The 21,608-nt window shown below is 49.4% G+C and overlaps 1 protein-coding gene across 7 annotated transcripts in view; it reads left to right on the top strand.

Annotated features, from left to right (window-relative positions):
• Positions 1 to 19,852, top strand: part of MSI1 (musashi RNA binding protein 1) — a 35,852-nt gene extending 16,000 nt beyond the window's left edge. For 4 of the 7 annotated variants that reach the window (XM_073312377.2, XM_073312374.1, XM_073312380.2 and 1 more), the window contains 9 exons: positions 5,672 to 5,720; positions 9,131 to 9,213; positions 9,825 to 9,942; positions 11,769 to 11,849; positions 13,162 to 13,218; positions 16,275 to 16,343; positions 16,448 to 16,620; positions 17,300 to 17,365; positions 18,637 to 19,852. In XM_073312377.2, coding sequence (XP_073168478.1) covers positions 5,672 to 5,720; positions 9,131 to 9,213; positions 9,825 to 9,942; positions 11,769 to 11,849; positions 13,162 to 13,218; positions 16,275 to 16,343; positions 16,448 to 16,620; positions 17,300 to 17,341 — 672 coding nt within the window. In that variant the 3' untranslated portion in view covers positions 17,342 to 17,365; positions 18,637 to 19,852. The remainder of the gene's footprint in view (positions 1 to 5,671; positions 5,721 to 9,130; positions 9,214 to 9,824; positions 9,943 to 11,768; positions 11,850 to 13,161; positions 13,219 to 16,274; positions 16,344 to 16,447; positions 16,621 to 17,299; positions 17,366 to 18,636) is intronic. The other 3 variants (XM_073312375.1, XM_073312378.1, XM_073312376.1) reach the window with 3 other exon arrangements.
• Positions 19,853 to 21,608: the final 1,756 nt, after the last annotated feature.

The following is a 21,608-nucleotide window of genomic DNA, read 5'->3' as shown; positions in this document are numbered from 1 at the left end:
TACGCCCCCTAACTACCAAGTAGTGCTCAAAAAGTCCCATTGCCATGTGATTCCTGTGGCTGAGCTCTGTGGAGGCAATCCATTTGGAGTTGATAAGTTAACCTTTTCCTTCCCCGGACAAGGCTGAGCCTAGTGGTTGAACAAGGAGGAAGACATTCTCTCATAGCTATAGAAGAAACATAGGCCTTGAACTTCTAACCTCAGATGTTGGACAGCTACAGCCTTGACCACTAAGCTAAACACTCATCTGCTGTGTTTCAACAATTAAAACAACTATTTATGTAAGAGGGAGAAACAAGACAATTCACCCAGCAAAACTTTGGTTAATGCCCAGTTACTATTGTATGTTCTGTCCACTCCCCATTACAAGTGCATTGCAACTATATTGTTGGAACTGTAAATGCTATTTTAAAAAATCAGAACATTCTGAAGTTAATTTTCATCATGTTCCAGTATCCCTGCCCACCTTCCCGACGTGGGGTGGAGATCACACCCTGCATTCCTGTTCCCACTGGGCAACCTCTCCCTTTCTCAGTACAAGCTCAAAATGTTTCTCTGTCTTCACACCTCTCAGTGCACAGACCAAAGAATCCCCACATACCCATTGCAAACCACTTTTAACTCTGTCCCTTTCTTCGTGGCCAACGTATTCTGTGCCATCCCCCACACCACCCTGTCCCCAGTCCCCTCTTCACATCCCTACCTATCCTCAGCATACAGAGTGGAGATCCTTTCTCTCCCCCATGTGTACACTGAAACACCCCCCTCTCCAACCCTTTCTCACATCTCCTCAATAGGGAGTTGAGACCCCTGCCCAAGATGGGTCCCGCCCAGCCATGTGGTCCATGGGCAGGATTACAGAATGAAATAATTTATCCTAATGCAGATGCACAAGAGGGTGGGGAGAGTTTATATGGCAATAGGGTGGTGGGGGTGTGGTCTCTGGCCTGTGTATGGAGTGGGGGCAGGGACAGGATTCAAGTTGGTGTTGGAGCCTTAACTGGGAATTTGCTGCCAGACTTGAAATTCTTAACTATAATATTTTTATAATGGGTAGTTTTTGTGAAGGGAGTAGAATACATTCGCAGCCTCATTTGTGCACTGCAATGCCTTTTGTTGGGGCGGAGGGGGTTTGAATTTCAACAGGATTTTGTTTTACAGAAAATAAGGCAGCAAAGCCCTCTTTGGGCTGTGCTTGTTTGTTTTAGTTTTGCTGGTTGTGTGCATGAGCGAGGGAAATCTGGGGTAACTCTGCTCCTGTTCAGCCCAACACTCTCTCTGTGAAATTGGCAGAAATCGGGGTGGCTCTGTCCTCTAAATGACCCCGTTGGGGGGGGGAGCTCTGGGGAGGTTCTGTGCTCCCCTTCCTCCTCCTCCTCCTCCACTTATTTTTGTGAGATTGGGGGAGATTTGTGCATCCCTCCCCTTTGATGAGAAGAGAGGGGGGTGGCTCATTGCTACTTCCCTCTTTGGGCAAGCTTATGTTGGAATATGGGTGGGTGGGGGTGTTGGGCAGCCCCCCATCTGGGGGGCTGGGGCATTTGGAGGCCGGTCGTGGGGTCTGGTCATAGATGGGGGCTGCTGTGCTGGGTATGCCGTGGTATGAGGTGTAGCGTTGCACCAGCGCTGTGCGCCCAGGTGGCACTGCAGGGGGAGCGAGGTGGCACTGAAAGGCCGTTTTGTGTGTGTGTCCGGGGCGGGGGGGTGCGGGCGGCCCTCTCTCACACAGGCCTGCGAGGCCAGCTCCTGGTGAGACTCGCCGCAGCAGGGTGTCTTTGTGTCTGTGCTGAGCGCTTTGCCGAAGAGCATTAGAGCTCGCACTAATCTGATCCAGCAGCTGGGATTGGAGGGGCCAGGGTTACCATGGTAATCAGGCCCCAAGAGAAGCTGTCCCCAGCAGCCTCTTTTGTTCAGGCCTAACTCGGCGTTGGCAAAGCCAGCGCGGACCGGAGAAGAAAGGCTCAGGAGAATGGGCCAGGGAGTGGCAGGGATCCCAGCGGGGGCTCTGCCCAGAGAGGCACCCAACAGCCAGCCACAACAATAGCCGCCCGCCAAGGGCTGCCACTCACACTTAGTGCTTGGCCACATGAACTTGGCTGCTGGGGCCAGCCGGCCCCACTAATCCCGCCTCCCCTGCCCTGGGTTTCCATGGACACAGAAGCCTGTTGAGGACACACATTAGCAGTTTGCGAGTTGAATGTGCACCCGGTGCGGTGCTCGGAAAGGCCTGAGCCGCTGGGAATGTGCTGAGGGCTGAAGGGGAGCCTGGCCTTCTGCTCTCCAGGAGCTGCAAGCTCCGCATCCCCTGGCTTCCGTTCCTGCCACTGATCTTGGACAAGTCACTTTGCTGCTCTGTGCCTCAGTTTCACCATCTGTGAAATGGGACAAATAACCCTGACCCACCTCACAGGGAGGCTGTGGGCTTTATTGGTTCATGTCTGTAAAGCACCCATGCTTGGCATTCCTAGGGGCGTCTCCCTGGCAGAGTGAGCCCCCTGTCTGAACCCCCTGGCCTTGCCTAGTGACAGCAGGCAGCGGCAGCTGAGCTCACAGTTAGGCACTTCCCAGGTTTCCCTGCAGTTCTGCCGTATTGTTTGGATTGCTTAGTTTTTTGCTCTGTGGTTGAATTCTTGCTCTTTCTGCTCTTCTACTGGAAGTTTCTTTGTTCTTGTTTATCTTCCATCATCTACTTTGCTCTCCACAGGGTGGCGCTGTTTGAGTCCTGTGTTGTGTAGTTTGAGAAACCTGTCAGGGTGGTGTTTGAGATGCAAAGTGCCTCCTTGCACTGTGTCCGCTCTGAGCTGCTGGAGCGAAGGGTATCCTGCAATGAGCTCCACTTGTGTTGTGTTGTGTGGGTTTTGGAGTGTTTTAGTGTACTTTGTCCCCAGGACAGCATGAGGCTCTTAGGATGAACCAGGGCCAGCTCAGCTTATTGAAGTGTCCTGGGAGTTACTGTGGCAATGCTAGCCTGATAACTCCTCGTGATACTGTTGTGTGACACAGCAGGGCAATTACAAGGGAGTTTGACCAGTGGGATGGGGAATTGCAAGTGGCCACCCCATGCGGACAGTCGTGGACCACTCACGCTGCTCTGACAATGCACCTCAATCCTGACGATTTGTAACCCTGGCTGAGCCAGACCTGAGCCTCTCGGGCTGCTGAGGCACCTTAATTCTAACCCGCTCATGTTCTAGTTTGGACCTCTCCTAAAAGAAATTCACCAGCTGTGCTGAACTGTGAGTCAATTTCCAAACTAGTCTGAGCTCACCAAACTTATTTAGCCTATTATGTTGGAACGATGTGACGCAGGGTCTCGAGAGGTGAAAGTCTGAGGAATCCATTTTGCTGTGTTTTGAACTGTTATTTATCTGTGTACACTTCTATTGATACTCTAAAAGTGCATTTGTGCTGGTATATAAAATGGTCCAGGTCCTAACGGGATTTTGTTTGATCCTAGAGTTCCTGGATGGGAGGCTCAAGATATTGAAAGGGTGCAGGAGTTGGCTGAGTTTTGGGGCACTGCTATAGCGTTCATGTAGGGGATAGTTGTTTTGAGACTGTAAATGTCTTTACATTTACTAGTCCGGTGGGGCTTATTTTAGAGTACAGAGTGGGCAATCTGACTTTGGAGGACTAGATTTCAAAGGAGGGGATTGGCTGATTTTTAGGGGACTACTGCTAGCTCCATCAGGACATGAGGCTTAGTTTGGGATGGTAACTGCTATGATTGGGGTTCAAGCACTGCAAAGGGGCAGCTGCTGACTTCAGGGTGTTACTGAGAGGGGCATGGTATTTGTGCTCCATCCCACTCAGGCCCACATAACCTTAATTAACCCATGGGATCCACCAGTCGTGAAAGCTCCCTCCCTTTCCAAGCTCTGAAGTAATAAAGACCATTGTAAAAAGTGGGTATGGCTGACAAGATAGTGTAAGCGAGCAGCTGGAGCATATTTCCACCCATTGGGCAACTCCCCCTCCCACCTGCCTCAGTGGAGAGAAGCAGGTAGCATGGAGTGTCAGACAAAGCGTTGGTTGTCCTATCTTCCATCTAAACTGTTCGGACTCCTTCCACTCAGCTTGGATCACTAGTGAGTTTCTCGGGTCTTGGCCTCACTAACCGCATGGATCTTGGGCCTAGATGGGAAAGTTCAAGTCCCAGTTCCCTGGCTGTAGTGTGGCGTGGGATGGTAGCTGAGTCCTCTGTATGTCATTCTGCTCTTTGGAGCTGGCAGATGTGGGTGGTGACCCCTGTTCTTCGGGGGACCCAAGTGACCACACAACCCTTTTCCATGTGACATTGTGGAGGGTATTTAGTAATGGCCTCCTTTCATCCTCCCATCTCACCTATGGGAGAAAGGTGCCTGTTTATCTCACTGGCAGCTGAGGTGGATGGAGCCCCCTTGTCAGGGGGATGTTGGTAAACCCCCTTTCCCATCTCATTCCAGCTGCAAGCTCTCTTTTGAAGGAAGCCTGGGGCTTGGCCATCTGACAGTGCTGGTTGGTGGAGATGGGTTCCACCCCAAGTCCTTTCTCGGGAGGCAGCATCTCAGACTCCTTCACTGAGCAAGGCTTGGAAGGAGGAAAACAGGGAATTGTAAGTGGGGGAGGGAGAAATAGCTTATCCCAAGCAACGTAGGCTGCATTGGTCCCTCCCGGCTGTCGTTGACTGAGGCGGAGGAAGGCCCTGGCTAGCTGCTGTACAGATCCTGTTGCCCCTCCCTTGAGCACTTGCACATCCAGTTTCATAATCAGATTAAGGCAGTGCTTTAGCAAGGAGCATGGGTCAGTGGGACAGGTTTACATGGTGGTTTACGCTGAGAGGATTGGAGTGCGTTTTTAACTCTGCTTGGCCAGACTTGGAGCTGCACAGATTTGCTTCTCTACAAGGAACTACCCAGCAGAGCACAGGCAGGGGAAGGAAAGTTGCACCAGGCACTGGTGGGGGCAGGGGGTGGAGGGGGTGAGTGGCCCCAGGGTTGGGGGAGGGGGATGGTTGGTGTCCGCCTCCACTCCCCCCATTCAGTAGGCAGCACTAGTTCAGTCCTTGTAGTAAATTTGCTCTAATTACACCCTCCAGCAGTAGGAAACCTCTCTTAGATGAAAGCTCCTCTGGGGTGGGGGTGGCTTCCCAGAGTCCCCAAGCAGAGTCTCTGTTGTCTGAGGCCTCCATTTTCCATCTCTATGAGGCCCCTTATTCCTTCTCCCCTCCTCAGGCTTTGGTGTGTGCACACGGACACCGAGACAGTCAGTCAGTCTCTCTCTTTCTCTCTCTCCCCACCCCCCATCTGTGGAGCTGTAGGCAAATTGTCCAGGGCTGCTTCCTGGTTCAGTGGGAAGGAAAGTGCCTGCCTTCCCCAGGAGCATGGCTAGGTGGGAACCTGTTCCAGCACCCTAAGTTTTGGATGGAGATGGACCTGTTTGGTTCATGCTGGGAGCCCCTGCCTGCAGTATAGTGGGAAAGCTTTAATGTGGGGGGAAATCCTGTTCCCTTGTTGGGTCAGGGCCCTGGGACTTGGGGGCCTCCCAAGGGTAAGTGAATGGTTGATTTTTTTGTGTCATGTTCTGCTTTGGGGGCAGGTGGGTGTCTTGTTTCTCTCTGGCATGGGGCCGGCAGAGGTCTTTCTCAGTAATAACCTGATCTGAGCCCTTTCCTCCTTTGTGCTCCTTGCAGGTGGATGATGCTATGCTGATGTTTGACAAGACAACCAATCGACACCGAGGTGAGGGCAGCACCCTGGCGCTGTGTGTGTGTGTAGAGTTGGCAGGGGATTGCGTAATGACAGGAGCAGATGTATGTTTGTGGTGATGGGGCGGAGGTAGTATCCTGTGGCCAGCAGCAGGGCATGCAGGTCACAGCTGCTCTTTATCTCACCTTCCATCACCCCATCCCTTCGCATCCACATCCTTTAACAGAGTCCCTCGCAGCACAGAGAGCTTTTGTCCAGACCGTTTCCTGTGCTGTAAACTTGCCGAATGGCTGATATGTGAGAGGAGGCAGCCTCCTCCCCTCCCCAGCTACCTACGTGGCTCCAGTTGTCTGTGTGTGTCTTACCTTGTCCTGAGCAATCCGAACCCTGGGGAAGCTGACGCAAGACCCAGAAGAGTGCCTGCCTCTGACCCCTTCCTCAGCCCAGGGCTCCCAAGTCACCTTTTAATCAAATCCCATTTGTGGTATCTGGTTACAGAGTGGGAGCCTGGCTTTGGTATTCAGGCTCTTCGGATCAGGCAGGAGAGCATTGAGTTTGAGCCTTAGTTTTGGAGGTGCCTGATTCTCTTGTACATGTGCCCTCTAACTGGCTACGACTCTTAGGTGGACACCACAATGGTGTGCACCATACTGAGGACACAGCTACGCTATGATGGTGGCAGCCCTTTCCTAGGCCACGGCCATGTTCACATGCAGCACTAAGCGCTTACATGGTGTGTCTGTCTGCTTCAGACTCACACAGGAAGCACTTTCTGCTTGTGGCTCTCTCTCCCAGCTATCCTTGCGTATTCACTCTTGCTGCCCAGGGTGCCCTTCAGTGCATCCCATTTTGTTACTGTTTAGGTGATTCTGGTTGCCTGATTTTATACACGTACCATTCCAGCTAGCCTGATGGTGGGGGGGGGAAATGGCTAGCCCATAATAAATTATCAGATCCGGCACCTCTGCCCTCTACAGGAATTGGCTAGAGCGAAGTAAGCAGTCATGAAAAAAGAGGGAGGGTCCTCACATGGACCAGTAACTGATTAAAAGATAGGAAACAAAGGGTGGTAATAGATGGTCAGTTTTCACAATGGAGAGAGGTAAACAGCAGGGTCTCCCAAGGCTCTGTGCTGAGTCCAATGCTGTTCAGCATATTCACAAATGATCTAGAAAAGAGGTAAACAGCAGGGTCTCCCAAGGCTCTGTGCTGGGCCCAATGCTGTTCAACATATTCACAAATGATCTAGAAAAGAGGTAAACAGTGAAGTGCCAACATTTGCAGATGATACAGAATTACTCCCTATAGTTTTCCGAGTAGCAGCTGTGTTAGTCTGTATTTGCAAAAAGAAAAGGAGTATTTGTGGCACCTTAGAGACTAACTAATAGTGACCTCCCAAACTGGCTGCAGAGAGTTACAAAGGGTTCTCACAAAACTGGGTGATTAGGTAACAAAATGGCCAATGAAATTCAGTGTCGATAAATGCAAAGTAATGCACACTGGGAAGCGTAATCCCAACTATATATACAAAATGATGGGATCTATATTAGTTATTACCCCGCAAGAAAGGTATCTTGGAGTCATTGTGGTTAGTTAAAACATCTCAGTGTGCAGTGGCAGTCAAAAAAGCTAACCAAATGTTAGGAACGATTAGGAAAGGGATAAATAATAAGACAAAAAATATAGTCATGCCACTATATAAATCCATGGTATGCTCACACCTGGAGTACTGCATGCCCCATCTTAAAAAGATGTGTTAGAATTGGAAAAGATACAGTGAAGGGCAACAAAAACAGACTAGGAGAGATTAACAAGAAAGGGTCTGTTCAGACTAGAGAAGAGATGATTAATGGGGGACATGATCGAGGTCTATACAATCATGACTGGCGTGGAGAAAGTGAATAAGGAAGTGTTATTTACCCCTTCACATAATGCAAGAAGCAGGGGTCACCCACTGAAATTAATAGGCAGCAGGTTTAAAATGAACATAAGGAAATAATTCACACAATGTGCAGTCAACCTGTGGAACTCATTGCCAGGGGAAGTTGTGAAAGCCAAAAACATAATGGGGTTCAAAAAAGAATTAGGTATGTTCATAAAGAATAGGTCCATCAATGGCTATTAGCCAAGATGGTTAGGGATGCAACCCCATGTTCCACATGTCCCTAAACCTCCAACTGCCAGAGGCTGGGATTTAATGACTGGGGACAGATCACTCAGCAATTGCCCTGTGCTGTTCATTCCCTATGAAGCATCTGCCACTGGTCTGACCTAGTATGGCCATTCTTATGCAGAGCATTACAGAAGGGGTAGGGAGGACTGCCTTCCTCTGAGCCATCAGGTATTGGCCCCTGCCTGAGGCAGGATACTAGACCAGATAGACCAGTCATCTGGTTTGGTATTGGCAACTTCTTGGCTTCAGTGTAGGGTACTTATCTTGAGTTCCCAAGGCACCCAGATATCAGATCATGATAGGGGCAAAATAAATGCCTACCTGGAGAGAAAGGAGAAGCTCATAGAAAGAGTCCAGTCCAGCTTGGAAAATACTGAAAAATGGAAAAGTGTGTGTGTGTAAAAGTGATTTTTAGCACTGGTGAAGTTGACTCAGAAGCCCTGGAGGCTGAAAGCTCCATTTAGCCACAGCTGCAATGCAAGCTCACTCAAAGTCCCTCACTGCCATGCCTCAGCTCTTCCCCGAAAGGGCCACCCCTAGCTGTGAAAAGGAAGTTTGGACTCCAGAGCCCAGTCAGTCCTTTGCCAAGACTGTTAGCAAAGGGGTCCATTAGAGATGTGCTCTGAGCATAGGGCTGGGAGGCAAGAACTTCCAAGTTCTGTTCCCACCTCAGATACTTATAGATGGTGTGAACTTGAGCAAATCACTTAACCTTTCCATGCCTTGGTTTTGCTCCAGAAATAGTGATGCTGATACTTTCCTGTCACACACAGGCTGTAAGGACTAATTTGTGTACAGGCAGGGCTTTGAAGATGAAATGTGCTGAGTATCACTATTTGGGATGGTGATATTTGTGATGTGGGCGCCTGTCTGTTGGGGACTGGACTGGGACCCACCAAACTCATTTCACATGCTGAACAGCATTGGCAGGAAACAGTTTTGTTCATATGGACCTCTGCTGGATTGGAACCCTCTATTGTGGTATCCGTCATTAAGCCATCTAAGTGCCATGGGCTTTAATGAAGCGGGAAGGTGCAGAAATGGAGATGAGAGGGAAATCTGGGAGAGGTCAGTGATTTCCCTGCTCCTCATATGAGTGCTGCATGCATGCAGGACTTACTGGAGACCAGAGGGGAGTGGAAGTACTGCCATGACCCAACTGGTCCACCCCAGGAACCTCTGGGTTGCCTTCTCTCCTGGGCATGTGGGACTGGCAGGTACTGATCACACAGCGTTCTGCCCTGACCAGGAAGTGTTGCCCTTTCTTCAGGGTTTGGATTCGTCACATTTGAGAGTGAAGATATTGTGGAGAAGGTGTGTGAGATCCACTTCCATGAGATCAATAACAAAATGGTGAGTGTGAACTGCAAAGCCGGCAGTGGAAGGATGGGGCAAAGCACTAGGGCTCTGGGACTGCAGGTAGGAAGCAGATGGGACCCCTGAAATCACTGCCCCAGATCTAGGGAGGAGATACTCAACAAGGAGGGGAATGACTGCTGGTATTTGGAGCCCAAAAGGCAATGCAGTCTAACCATAACTTGGAATTGTAACTTTGTGACCCCGAGTGCTGTACAAGCGTTAGCAAAACTTCTCCCCAGCCCTGCGAGGCAGGTATCTTCTTTTAACAAATGAGGATACTGAGGCTCCAAGGTTGTCTTGCCGAAAGTCACAGAGACAGTCAAGGACAGAACCATGGGTAGAATTTTAGTCACCTGTTTTAACTACTCAATAATGCTGCTTCTCTAGCAGAGTAACAGGGCGGGGGAGGCTGCAGGCAGTGTTAGTGGCTGCAGAATGGGAGGCAGGGTTGGGGAGTGGTGCGTGGGACAGAGCAGGCATAGTGGTTCCAATGCAATAAGGCAGCCCTTCTGGCCCGTGGCCCGCAGTACGGTATGTGCTCCGAGCAAATGTGCAGTGCAAGTCAAGGCCGAGGTCCAACACTTTTTTTTTTTTTCTTGTGGCAGGTGGAATGTAAAAAAGCTCAGCCAAAGGAAGTGATGTCCCCCACTGGCTCTGCGAGAGGGCGGTCCCGAGTGATGCCTTATGGGATGGATGCCTTCATGCTTGGGATTGGCATGCTGGGTAAGCGCTGCAAAAGAGAACCCTTCTCTCTAGCCCCCACATCATAATTGGCGGCAGCAGCAGGGGGCTCTGCTTGGGGCAGAAGGCTTTATTCTGGGACTGCGTTTCTAGGTGTAAGACAATGGGGGAGGTGGCTCAGGCTGTTCAAGAAGAAATTGGATCTATGACATCAGACCCCATTTTGAAAAGCAACACTGAAGCTAGGAGGAGGAGGGCTGGGATCAATGTATGATCACAAATCGCCCTCTGGTGGCAGCATGGAAGAACTGTAGATGTACCTCGTATGCACAGTTCTAGAGGTGGGGTCACACAAAAAACAGGAATGCAGTTGTGTTGGGAGGAATTTTAAGGCGTAATTGGAATTCCTGTCCAATATAATACCTATAGAACAGGATATACACTATGCTTCGGCACAAAAAAAGGGCTGTATATGCCCTGGCAACACAACTGAGCCAAAAGCAGAGTTTTCCACATCCAGGTATATTCCTGCCATGCTAGGCCAGACTTTACAATGAATGTTTGCTTCAGGAGCCCCCAGTAGTATTAGTCACCCTTCTTCTGTTGGGCAAAGGGGAGAGTATCACTTCAGATACACAGGCAGAGCATGTTCTCTGTGTAGCATCCTAATAAACAGTCTCCTTGTTTTCAAGGGGGATAAAAATGTTCTTGAGAATCCAGTGGAGCCTGTATACCACTGACTTCCCTCCTTTAGGGAAATCAAACGGGCCATTCTGACAAAGGAGTGTCTGTGTGTGGCACTGTGGGGACCTTTTCTCTGTGACTTCAGAGCAAATGTGTTCAGGTTACAAAGGAAAAGGTGTGAATCGTCCCCTCTGACTTCCAGCCCAATTAGCTCCTTTTAGGGTCTGAGAGTCAAACTTGGTTCTTTCTTGCTTGAGCATCACCAGCAACCCGAGCCCATCCAACCTGTAGGTGTGGTTAAGGTGAACAAACACAAGTGTCCTTTGGGTCAGGGCCCCTGTGGGTGGTGCTGGAGGAGGAACATTCAACCTAGCACTTGGATCCCAGCTTGGGTTGGCTGGGCTGGCAGGCAGAGGAAAAACACCTCTTTTTTGCATTTGCACTCATCACGTTCTCACTGGAGTTGCTGAGATAAAATAGATCTGGAACCCCACAAAGCCACTTCAGATTTTAGTTTTTGTGTTTTTTGAGTAGAACTGTAATTTTAAACCAGCAGACTCAAATGAGTCAGTGGGAAATCCATGTACACTTGTCATGGGAGAACTCAAATCAAACATTCAGTTCTTAGTCAGCTGCTGGCTTTCTCATGGGACTGTTTAAAGTAGGTGATTAGCTATGACAGCTTCTCAGGAAATGGGAAGACTTGTAATAGTGATCTGTGCCAGGAACAGGCTATCTGCCTGCATGTTTTCAGCCACCTGTTTTTTTTGTATCTACTTCAGAATGTTAGTCAGCAGCTCTATTACGAAAGTAGATGATGGGTGATTTAGTACCAGTCAGTCATCCATATGCTCCCACTGTCTCTAGATCCCCTTTTCACAAAACCAGCTAGTGCTTTAGTTTGTGGGACCTTGAGCTTTCTGACCGGGAAATCTACATGTCTTTGCAGGGTAACAATGTCTGGAACCACGAAGGGGCAATGTATTAAAATTCCATTAAAATTCTTCCCCAAATTCCTGCACGGTATGCACTGTGTGCGCACGCGTGTGTTGTTCAACTGCTATGTTACTTGGTCCTTTCATAGTGTGTGTTCATTGTTCAGGCTATGGGGAGGCAGGCAGAGCTGGGACTGGAAAGTGGCATTGTGTGCGTTTGTGTAACAATCCCCTCTTCTCTGCTGGCAGGTTATCCAGGTTTCCAAGCTGCCACTTATGCCAGTCGGAGTTACACGGGCCTTGCGCCTGGCTACACTTACCAGTTTCCTGGTAAGTGCCTCTTCCTGCCCAGTCATCCAGTTTGTCCTCACACTAAGGGAAGCCTGTGGCATGTGACCGAATCTCTGCCTGTTTTACCCTTGCCCTAGTTTGGGCTTTCTTTAAAACTGTGAAGGTGGGAGGGGACGGAGGCCTGGAATAGGTGGGAACCGCCTACTGGCTAGTTAGGAAGGAGGCTGTAGCCATGTGAGTGTCTGCTGTTGTTATCCTCTCACTCCAGTGACAGGAAATGTCCTAGGTTCATGCGCCCCCCTCTCGGCTAGGTTCCTCTGTGGGGGCTGCTATTACACAGAAGGGGCCTTGCAGCTCTGCTGGTCTTGCTGCCTCTGTGTGTGTGTGTGTGTGCATCTGTCTCTCCGCCAGAGTCGCCACCTTTCTGAAAACAGAGTGCAGGACTTTGACCCCTGCTAGCTTTAAATGGGCCTGAAGTTCCCTAGGCCTCCTAAATGTGAGAGTCTAAGTTGCAGTGAGCTGTATCCTGGATCTCTTAGAGGCCCAGCAAACCCCTCTTCACAACACTGCATATTAGTAAATTCCCCTAGCTGTCCCATTCCTTGTCTTGAAGCCCAGATGTGACCATCACTGCCTGATCCCTGATGAATGCACTGTAGCTGCTCTGAGCTTTCTGCTGGCCTCCTCTCCCTCCCCTGCCTGCACAAGCAAAGAGTGGGATGCAGGGCCACCCTATAAAAGACTGCCCTGCTGTTCTCGGGACAAGTGGCAACTCTGAGTGTCCCCTGCCCTCCTCTGCCCCCCATCCCCAATAGACTGTGTAGAAGGCCTGACATTAGGCGATTGGCAATGGGCTCTGGCAGCTTTCACCTCTAAGCTGCTAGTCGGAACCCCCCCTGCGTTGGCGGCGACTGAAAGTTGCTGTCTGGTAGTCTGTGCGAATCCAGTTGCTGGGTCTCAGTCCTAGCGAACCAGGTGTTCATATCACAAAGCCACCTCCAGCTCAACTGGCACTTGTTGGCAGTCCTAGCTGCGAGGCCAAGGATTGGCTGGGCCAAAGAGACTGAACTCCCCTTTCAACCCTGAGGCGCACTGTCTGGGCGGCTTCCACTGCCCTTGCCTGGGCTGTACCTGTTCTGGGGGTAAGCAGAGGCTTTCAGTCTCGCGTGCTGTCAGTCCAGCTCAAAATTCATTTAAAATAAAGAGTCAAAGGCTGGATGCTGCAGTGACTTCATCCCTCTCTGTCTGGCCTTGTGTTCTATCCAGAAAGGCCCAATGCTGCTGTCTCTCTACCAGATCCCCCTCGGGGGCGTTTTACAAGTTCCTAAGTTGTCTTACATTTCGTTTTTAGAATTCCGTGTAGAGCGGACCCCTCTCCCGAGTGCCCCCGTCCTCCCCGAGCTCACAGGTCAGTCCCGCTGATTTCCTAAAACTCACAAGCTGGAAGGGGAGAAGGGGCTTTGGGTTATTCCAGTGATGTCGCTGCCCCATAGCTTGGCGCAGTGAGACTGGAAACGTTCCTCATTTCCTCTTCCATCTGCACTAGCTACATCAAGAACAGGGGCTGGGGGCGAGGGGTGGAGAGGGGAACTGAACCATGCATATCACATTGGAGGAGATGAGAGATGCAGGTCTTACATGATGAGGGCAAGTGGGCTTGAATCCCCAGATTCTCTAGCTTCTGAACTGCTGCTGTTCCCTGCTCTGTTTTCGCTCCTTATCCAGCAGTTAGCCTCTGAATCATTTGTGAAAACCTTGTTGCTAGTAATGTGAATTCTAAGAAATCCACTACTCCAGTCCCAGCCTGAGCTGCTGTAGTGCAGGGCACTGGACCTGGGAGAGCTTGCAGCTACTTTGATCCCGCCTGGGAGTTAGTGTAGGGAATGATATTTCAGCACTGGGTATGGTGAAGCTCACTGCTACCTAAGCCCCAGGCTCGCTAGGCAGAGAATGGTAGAGGAACATTGAGTGTGGTGGAGCTCCCAGCTGTACTCATCAGTGGTGGTGGTTGAGCATGGTGTAATAGAAGGGGGGGTGATGAAGTTTTGCAAAGACTAGTCAGGAGTCTTGAGTATTTCCGCAAAGTATAAACACACCTGCTTCTTCCCCCAGCTCCTCAGACCTCTGAGTTTGTGTAGCATGTATTCTTGGTGCTGCTCTTTCCATAGGATCTTTGTTCCATGGCCACATTTTCCCAAGCTCTGTAGCATGCATGGTATTTGTCTTAGAAAAGCAGCTATGTCTAGCAGTGGGCTGGCCTCCTCCTCCCTATACACCATCCCATCTTCCATAACATCCTTTCACTCTGACACTTCCTTGACGCCATCTGTTTTTTCAAGGACTGGATTTTCCTGCAGTGAGGATACAGACTTCTGCAGGGAGCTTATTCTTTGGAAGCTTTGCTAGCCGCAGTGGGTTTGGGGAGGATTGGAAGGGGAGTTTTCCAATGGCTCAGAATAGTGCTGATCCTCCTAGAGTGTGCACGTCAAAGAACGCTGAGGTTGGTAAAACAAATTACTCAGAGGGAAGTGGGGTGTATTAAGTTAATAAAGCCATCCCCGGGAGCCTCATATATAGTTGAATAAGCCTCTGAAATTCCACCTGTGGCTGTGATTCTGATAGTTCCCAAACAGAGTAGGGTTGGACTGCGTCTGTATTTGAATAGGGGGCTTCCCAGAAAAAAATGGGTGTTGCAAGAGTAGTGTGGATAACTCAGTAAAAGGTGCTCTTCCCTCTAAGTCCACGTGGGACTAGTGCCCCTGCAGGGTGTGAAGAGGCACCTTGCTGCTGGAGGAGCATAAAACAGAAGTCCTGCTCACTGAAGCTCATTAGAGACTGGTACTTTTGCCAGCAGTGAACTATTAATGCTGGTGTCCTGGTTAGCTGCCATGTTGGGTAATTACAACCTCTGTCCCTAGATTCCCTCCAGAATTTCAGCTGGAGACGGGGGTATTCCTCACTTTGCTGCTGTGGGCTGTTAAACAGTCACCGGGCAGCTTGTGGTGGTGGGTGCTCTGATTCATGTGCACGCCTTGGGCTTGCTCCCATGAGGTACGTGCTCCCGCAGCTCCTGCTGAGACATCCGGGGGAACGGAGGACATTGCAGGACCAGGCCAGTAGGTTGTGAAGTGCTTCAGGAACCTTCTGGCTGAATGTGGCTCTATAAATGTAAACCATCAGCCGGGGCTGTATTGAGTACAATTGAAACAAGAAGGGTGGTTCTCTGAAAGTCTCGGGTGCTGCTCCTGTATGAAAGAGCTAATGAGAGGGGAGCTTCCTGGGCAAGGCAGAAGTCTGGTTTCTAACTAGATAAACTACAAGGCAAAAATATTTTTCCTACAGAGGAAATTGGATTCTTTCTCAGCAAAACCGGCCCTTTACTCACCACAACAGCATCTTTGGGAGAAAAATACTGTCCGCTCTGTGCTTATGTTTGCTGAAGACCTATGATAAGCCACTAACGCAAATCTAAGCCCCCAGTGTGATGTACACCTGAAACCAGACAAAGCCTGCAACTAAACATTCCCTCCTGAGCTAGTCTGGATTTCAGCCCTTTAACTCAATCGATTTGTTCTGACCTCTTTACGTTGCTCTAAACAGAATCACAGTGGATTTCGCAGTAGAGCATGAAATGCTGACCCAGTCATGTTAGGGGAAATGAGAACAGTACTGCGTAGGTGCCTTGTGGCTTCAGGGCTGGGCACCCATGGCAGTAGAAATATGGACGACATTTGATACATATAAGTTAAGGCTTCCAGTGTTAATTGTGCCTTTTCCGGCTTCTGCACTGCCAGGCGCATGCTCCACACTCTTCTAGAGTGGACAGCCGGGGGGTTGCAGTTGGCAGGAGAGCTGGAAAGGTAGGGAGGATTGCATGTCTGCAGCCATGTGAGATCTGGGGTGGAGGAGGTTGCGTGAGTATTGAACCATTACTGTTGGAAGGTGCTAGAGAAGGGTGCTGTGCCCCAGCATGGCTGGAGAATGCCGAGCATTGGAGTTGTCTTCTGGATGAGATGTCAAACCAAGCTACTGACCCTCTGTGCCCACCAAAAATCCCCAGAGTTGGGGTGTTAGCCTTTAGGGTTGGAGCCAAATGCCAATAGCCATCCTAAATTCCCCATGCCGGTTCACCTGGCTATGGGATTCTCAGTCACTTCCTGTCCTGAGTTGGCATGTGGCGTTGCGGTTTGGCAGCGTCACCCCAGATGTCACTGTGTTTCAGTCCTGAACGAAAAGTTTCCTATGCCGGAATTGGTCAGTTCAGTTGCTTGAGGGCTTTTCTAAATGAAAGCTGTCCTGTAAATGCAGGGCTGTGTGTTCCTCCTGCGTATCCATCCTGAGTGTAGCAGGTAACGTGCCAAGCTCATGCACCTTTTTGGCAGCTGTTCCCTGGAGGGAAGGGAAGGTGCCTGCTCAGGAGCGTCCCTTGGTGCCGCTATGAAAGGCCTGTTCCTTCTCTTCCAGCAATTCCCCTTACTGCATATGGGCCGATGGCGGCGGCGGCGGCAGCAGCAGCTGTAGTGAGAGGGACAGGTAACTGCCACTTTCCTACCCGGGGAAGCAACCTGGCTGAGGTTTGCACTGGGCCATGAGAGGGGGGTGGGACGGGGTTGCATTTTGGGATCTTCACCATGTAGTTTTGCTTCCTCCCTTAGGTTCTACTCCGAGCCGCACTGGTGGGTTTCTGGGCACTACCAGTCCTGGGCCAATGGCAGAGCTCTACGGAGCAGCCAATCAGGATTCAGGGGTCAGCAGTTACATCAGTGCTGCGAGTCCAGCTCCAAGTACTGGCTTTGGTCACAGCCTAGGGGTGAGTGTTTCACAGCCAGCTGTTGAGGTTGGGGGGTAGAAGGAGGTGGGGTGTATAAATCATTAAACCTTTTGGGATGGTGATTTCTACAACTATGAATACCCAACTGACAACCGCTGCAGGCAACCTCGAGGCTTGGTTACTGCAATATACAGTTCCTAGGCATAAAAACACTGAGCTTAAGGCCCCAATTCGTTCCTAATGCAGCAGCCTACTTAGCTTACAGAACAGGCTGCTGAGTGCATGTCACCCCAAACTCTGCTCTACACTGGTCCCCATTGAATACCAAGTTAAGTGCTAGGGCTTGGTCCCATTCTTCAAAGCCCTCCGCAGAACTGGCCCAAGCTACCCAAGGGCCTGTTACCTCACTCTGCCACATAGCCTGCCATGACAGCCACCTTCCTCTGGGCTCATGGAACTAGCACCTCAACGGTGAGACTCGTGAGCAGTGGAAACAGCTTTCCCAGCAGCTGGGCCATGACTGAGCTCACCACTGTAAGTGTTCAGAAAGACCACAACTATTCTCACTGTCAGAATGAAACACAGAACTCCCTTCCAAAGGTGGAACGTACATGGGTCCCCAGGAATAACACAAGGCTGGACAGGGATGGGGAGAGTGCAGAGCAAATATCTTTCCTTTGGTTTGTCTAATCGGGGGATTTGAATTCTTCCTCTGTAGGGTCCCTTGATTGCAACGGCTTTTACCAATGGGTACCATTGAAGCTAGCGACCAAGGAGGCAGGAGGTAAGATGTTTGAACAGGAGAGGTTGGGAAGGTGTGAGAGGAGTGAAGCTAGGCTCAGGAGGGGATTTTATTATTAAGTTACACTGAAAGTTTCCTATTGGTTGGGCCAACATTCAGGGGCTTCATCTGAAGATGAGAGCAAGGAGGCCAGGCGAGGGGCTGCATTCTGTCCTGTCCACCCAGTGACCCAGGTTCTAATTCCTTGTCCCAGACTTCTGCTCCCCAAGCTTGAAGTGCTGCAGAGGCATTCCATTGAGTGTGGGCAGGAAGGGACAGGAAATGGTGTTTTGCTTGAGTAACCTCTTTGGCCAGTTAGAGCGTCACTGTTGGGCTCTAAAGGGAAGCTCATCCAGGTCTCTGAGGCCAGAAGAATAAGTGGCTGTGCCCCAGTGGTAGCAGGGAGAAGCGGAAGCCCACAGTTGGAAGGGTGTGGAGTGAGGGAAATGGAGAGGATAGCATGGAGATCTGGTAGAAATAGGGGAGTTGACGGAGACAGAAAATAGACAGGCACAGTTGGCCAAAATCCTAAGGCAATGTGAGCTCTCGCACACAAGCCCCTCCCACCCTTTACTTTGCAGTACCCTGAGTGCAGCTAACTCAGCAAATCTCACTGCTGCTGAGAGCACTGCATCTCTGGAGTGCTGTTTCCTCTCCATGGAGGTGGTCTGTGGGAGAAAAGAGGCTTCCACATCCAGATGGGAATGGGGAAAATCATACACGCAGCTGCAGCTGTGTCCCTGAGAACGGGGTGAGGGGGAGCTGTTCGAGGGTCTTGGTGCACACCTCAAAAGTGGCAGAAGTTTGGTAGTTTAAAAAGAGAAATGTGACTGAAATGAGTAGGGCAGATGTTTCCAGGGAAAGGGTGTGACTGGGCTGCTTCTCTTCAACCAGGGATAACTTGAGTGCAGTTTGCAGCGTATAACTAGCCTCGTCTTTACTAAAGAAGTTTGACCCAGGGAGCCTGCAGATCTTGGCATGCAGTACTCCTTGATCCAAGAAGTCAGGCTGCACTGCATGCTGGGGCTTGTCCCTTTAGCCCACACCTTCATGTTAAAGATAGGGGAGTTGCATTCTGCCCCGCTTCTTTGCCAATCAGGTGCAATCTTCATGCCACTACCAAGGTGCCAGCACAATCCTGCATTGTGGGAAGTTTGGACACCCCCTGTTCCTGTGTCAGACAAGACAAAAAACTGAAAGGATGTTAGTTTTTCTTTTGTTTGTTTCTGTCTCCTCTACCCCCCGTACCCCCCACCTCTGCTGGTCTCCTGCAGATTTCCCCAGTGACCTAACCAAGGACAGCGGGCTGGAGGATCTGGTGAGCCTTGGGGGATGAGCCAAGGTTTCCTTTTTATTGAATAAAACTGCACACTGCCGGCTGGCTGCCAGGCTCCTGCTGACCTGCCCTGATCTCTCCCATTGAACAGACCACACTGGACTGAACCCAAGGAGATCATCTCGCTTTCTTACTAACCACCGATGGTTTACGCTTCTCCCTCCCCCAACCCCCCGATTCTTCTTTATTTATTTTATTAGCTGGTAGTTTTATTTTTTATTTTATTTTTTTATCTTTATTTTTTGGGGGGTGACCCTCTTTTTCATTGTTTGCTCTTTCCTGAGCTAGTAGACATATTTTATGAATTGGCTTTGTGATCGTGTTAGGTAGTTTTTAATGAGGAGTATTTTTATTTGGCTTTGAAATTGTTTTGAATTTTTTCAACTCTGTTGTCAACATTTTTAAAGGACAGTCTGTGATGTGAACGCAGTTCTGAAGGGAAGAGAGATGCAGAGAGAGAGAAGGCTGAGCAGAACTGATGCATTTCTTCTTCTTTTTTTTTTAAAGAAACTGTTTTTAATTGTTTCTGTTTTGTAAATGTGAGGTTTTGAAATGTGTGAAGCTCCAAGGATCTGAAACGGTGGGACATCGCTATGGAACAAAACAAAATGTATATTTTGCTAAGTAAAAACACTACCCTTACAGCTGAAAGTATTTTTGTTTTCCTAGATTTAGTTTTACGTGGGGTTTGCTTTTTCCTAGTGTATAATATGTAAATATCGCGAGGTGAACCTGGCTGCAGCCTGACTCAAGGTTCCTGAACCTGGCACCTCAGTGTGAGCAATATTCTCCAGCAGAATCCTGACAGGACTCCTTTCTTTTTTGTACACCTTTTACTGTAAGATTTTAAGACCTCTGAGATGAAGGGGGGAGAGAGGGGAATGAAACTTACCGGCTATCGGCTATTTTGCTGAGCGGGTTAAAGCGGCTTCCAGTCGCCTGATGTATGGGCTCCCTAAGTACATCATCTGGTTTGGCTAGGCAAAGGGCTTTACTGTCTCTGCTTGTTTTTGTTATTTTGAAAGGAATTGACTCTCCAAATAGTATCACTTGTGTCAAGATGGTCTGGGGAAGGGCATCCTCCTTTAGGGGGCAGGGTATTGGGAAGGGCTCATTGTCAGGGGTGAGATGTGGGGGTGGTCATTCTCTGAAGGGCAGGGCATTGGGTGGGGGAAGTCATTAACTGGGGGTGGTAATGTATGGGGGAAGGGTGAGTAAAGGGCTTCTCAGGGATCATATGAATTCTAGAATCACAGCTTCCCATTTGCTTTCCTCTGTGTCCTGAAATCTGTGGGAGTTCATCCTCTGTCCTGTAATTTGATTATATGGTCCCTTCTCCTGAGGCTGCCCAAGCCCTTCTTAACAAGTGGCCTCTGCTGTGAGGTTGCCTCAAGCAGGGATTTAAGGGGCAGGTTTGGGTCTGGATTTAAGTGAACCAAAGACCTTGTTGGGGGGGGAGGGGGTGATTAAGCCTTTTATTAAGATGCAGCCCAATGCTTTCCCCAGGGAAATAATGCAGCTTCATCTTAAGTTTTAAAAATCATTCCTGCTCTTCTCCCAAAATGAGCCCCAGTAAGTGAGAGGATTGGAGGGAGGCCACAGGGCCCAAATGGACCCCTTCTTCCCTTCCACTTCCCTTGCTGCATTGTGGCTAGTCTTGAGACCGAGCAGCATGGGCCGTGCCTGACCAAGCAATACATCTGGAGAGTTCTGTTTAGTAAGAGGTACTTAATGGGTTAGTACTGAAAACACAAAGCAATAATTTTTGTTACTGAGACAAGAGTCTATGTCTGGGTTTTTTTAATATTTCCTAATTAAAGAAGAGCTGCATTGTATGGGGTTTATTTTTATTCTGTATACTTCAAATTTGGGTCTGCAGACAGTGCTTTCTTCCCTCTTGGTACATGCGCTGAGCTGCTTCTGTGCCCCCTTCCATGTACCTCCCAGCCCCACTGTATTGCCACTGGGCTGTGATTCGCTCTCCAGCCAGTGCTGCTGCTGCCCAGAGGCTGGGGCTCCAGTTTGAGGGTGGGCATTTTTTAAAACGAAATAAAACTATGTTTTGAAGCCAGTAAGTTATTACACTCCAATGTTTGTTCTCTCCACACCTGTAACCCTTTTTCCAGATTTCAGTTTTAAATTCCTAATAAATTATTTGAAAATGGTCCTTCACAGTTGTGTTATATGTATGAGTGGCTCTGAATTGGGGAAGGCTTCACCCAGGTTTGGGGATGCTGGGAATCTTGCCCTGTGGTTGGCACACAAGCCTGGGATCCACAGTCCTGGCATTCAACTCCCAGCTCTGGTACATCCCTTAACTCTCTTCTGAACATCTGTTTCCCATCTGTAAGACAGAGATGATGATTTTTCTCCACCTCACAGGGGTCATGCATGGCTGTCTGTGGATTCCAGAAAGGGAGAAACACACCAGGAAATCAGAAAGCCTGGAAGTATTCTTTGGATTTGCTGAACACAGGAGTTAGATTGCAAGAAAGCAAATTGTGGAGAATGAAGAAATCTAGTGAATAAAGAGCACTGGGAGGAAATATTAAAATCTGCTAGTGTACAAGAAAGTTGGGGAATCCTAAAAAGCACTCTAATTAATACACAACAATGTTGCTGAGAGAAGAATGCAAATAACAAGCAGCAGCTAGTATAGTTTCATGAAACACTGTTCAAAGATCTGCTGGTGAAAGTAACCCCAAGAGTCCTGATGGAGTCTGCATTTAATGGAAATTCTACTGTGTTTTCACAGCTATCAAGGTGGGAGGCTTTGGGATAGACTGATCCATGAAGACCAGAGCTTTCATCTAGTATTCTTCAGTGATACAATGAAATGTATCCTGTTTCTCCTTGTTTGGTGTCTGGGTGGTGCTCACTAACTTGCTTTCCCACACTTTAGCATTGGTT

Source organism: Lepidochelys kempii, chromosome 15 (genome assembly GCF_965140285.1).
Source record: "Lepidochelys kempii isolate rLepKem1 chromosome 15, rLepKem1.hap1, whole genome shotgun sequence".
In the NCBI taxonomy this organism is placed as follows: Eukaryota; Metazoa; Chordata; order Testudines; family Cheloniidae; genus Lepidochelys; species Lepidochelys kempii.
This window is presented reverse-complemented; position numbering and strand designations above follow the sequence as displayed.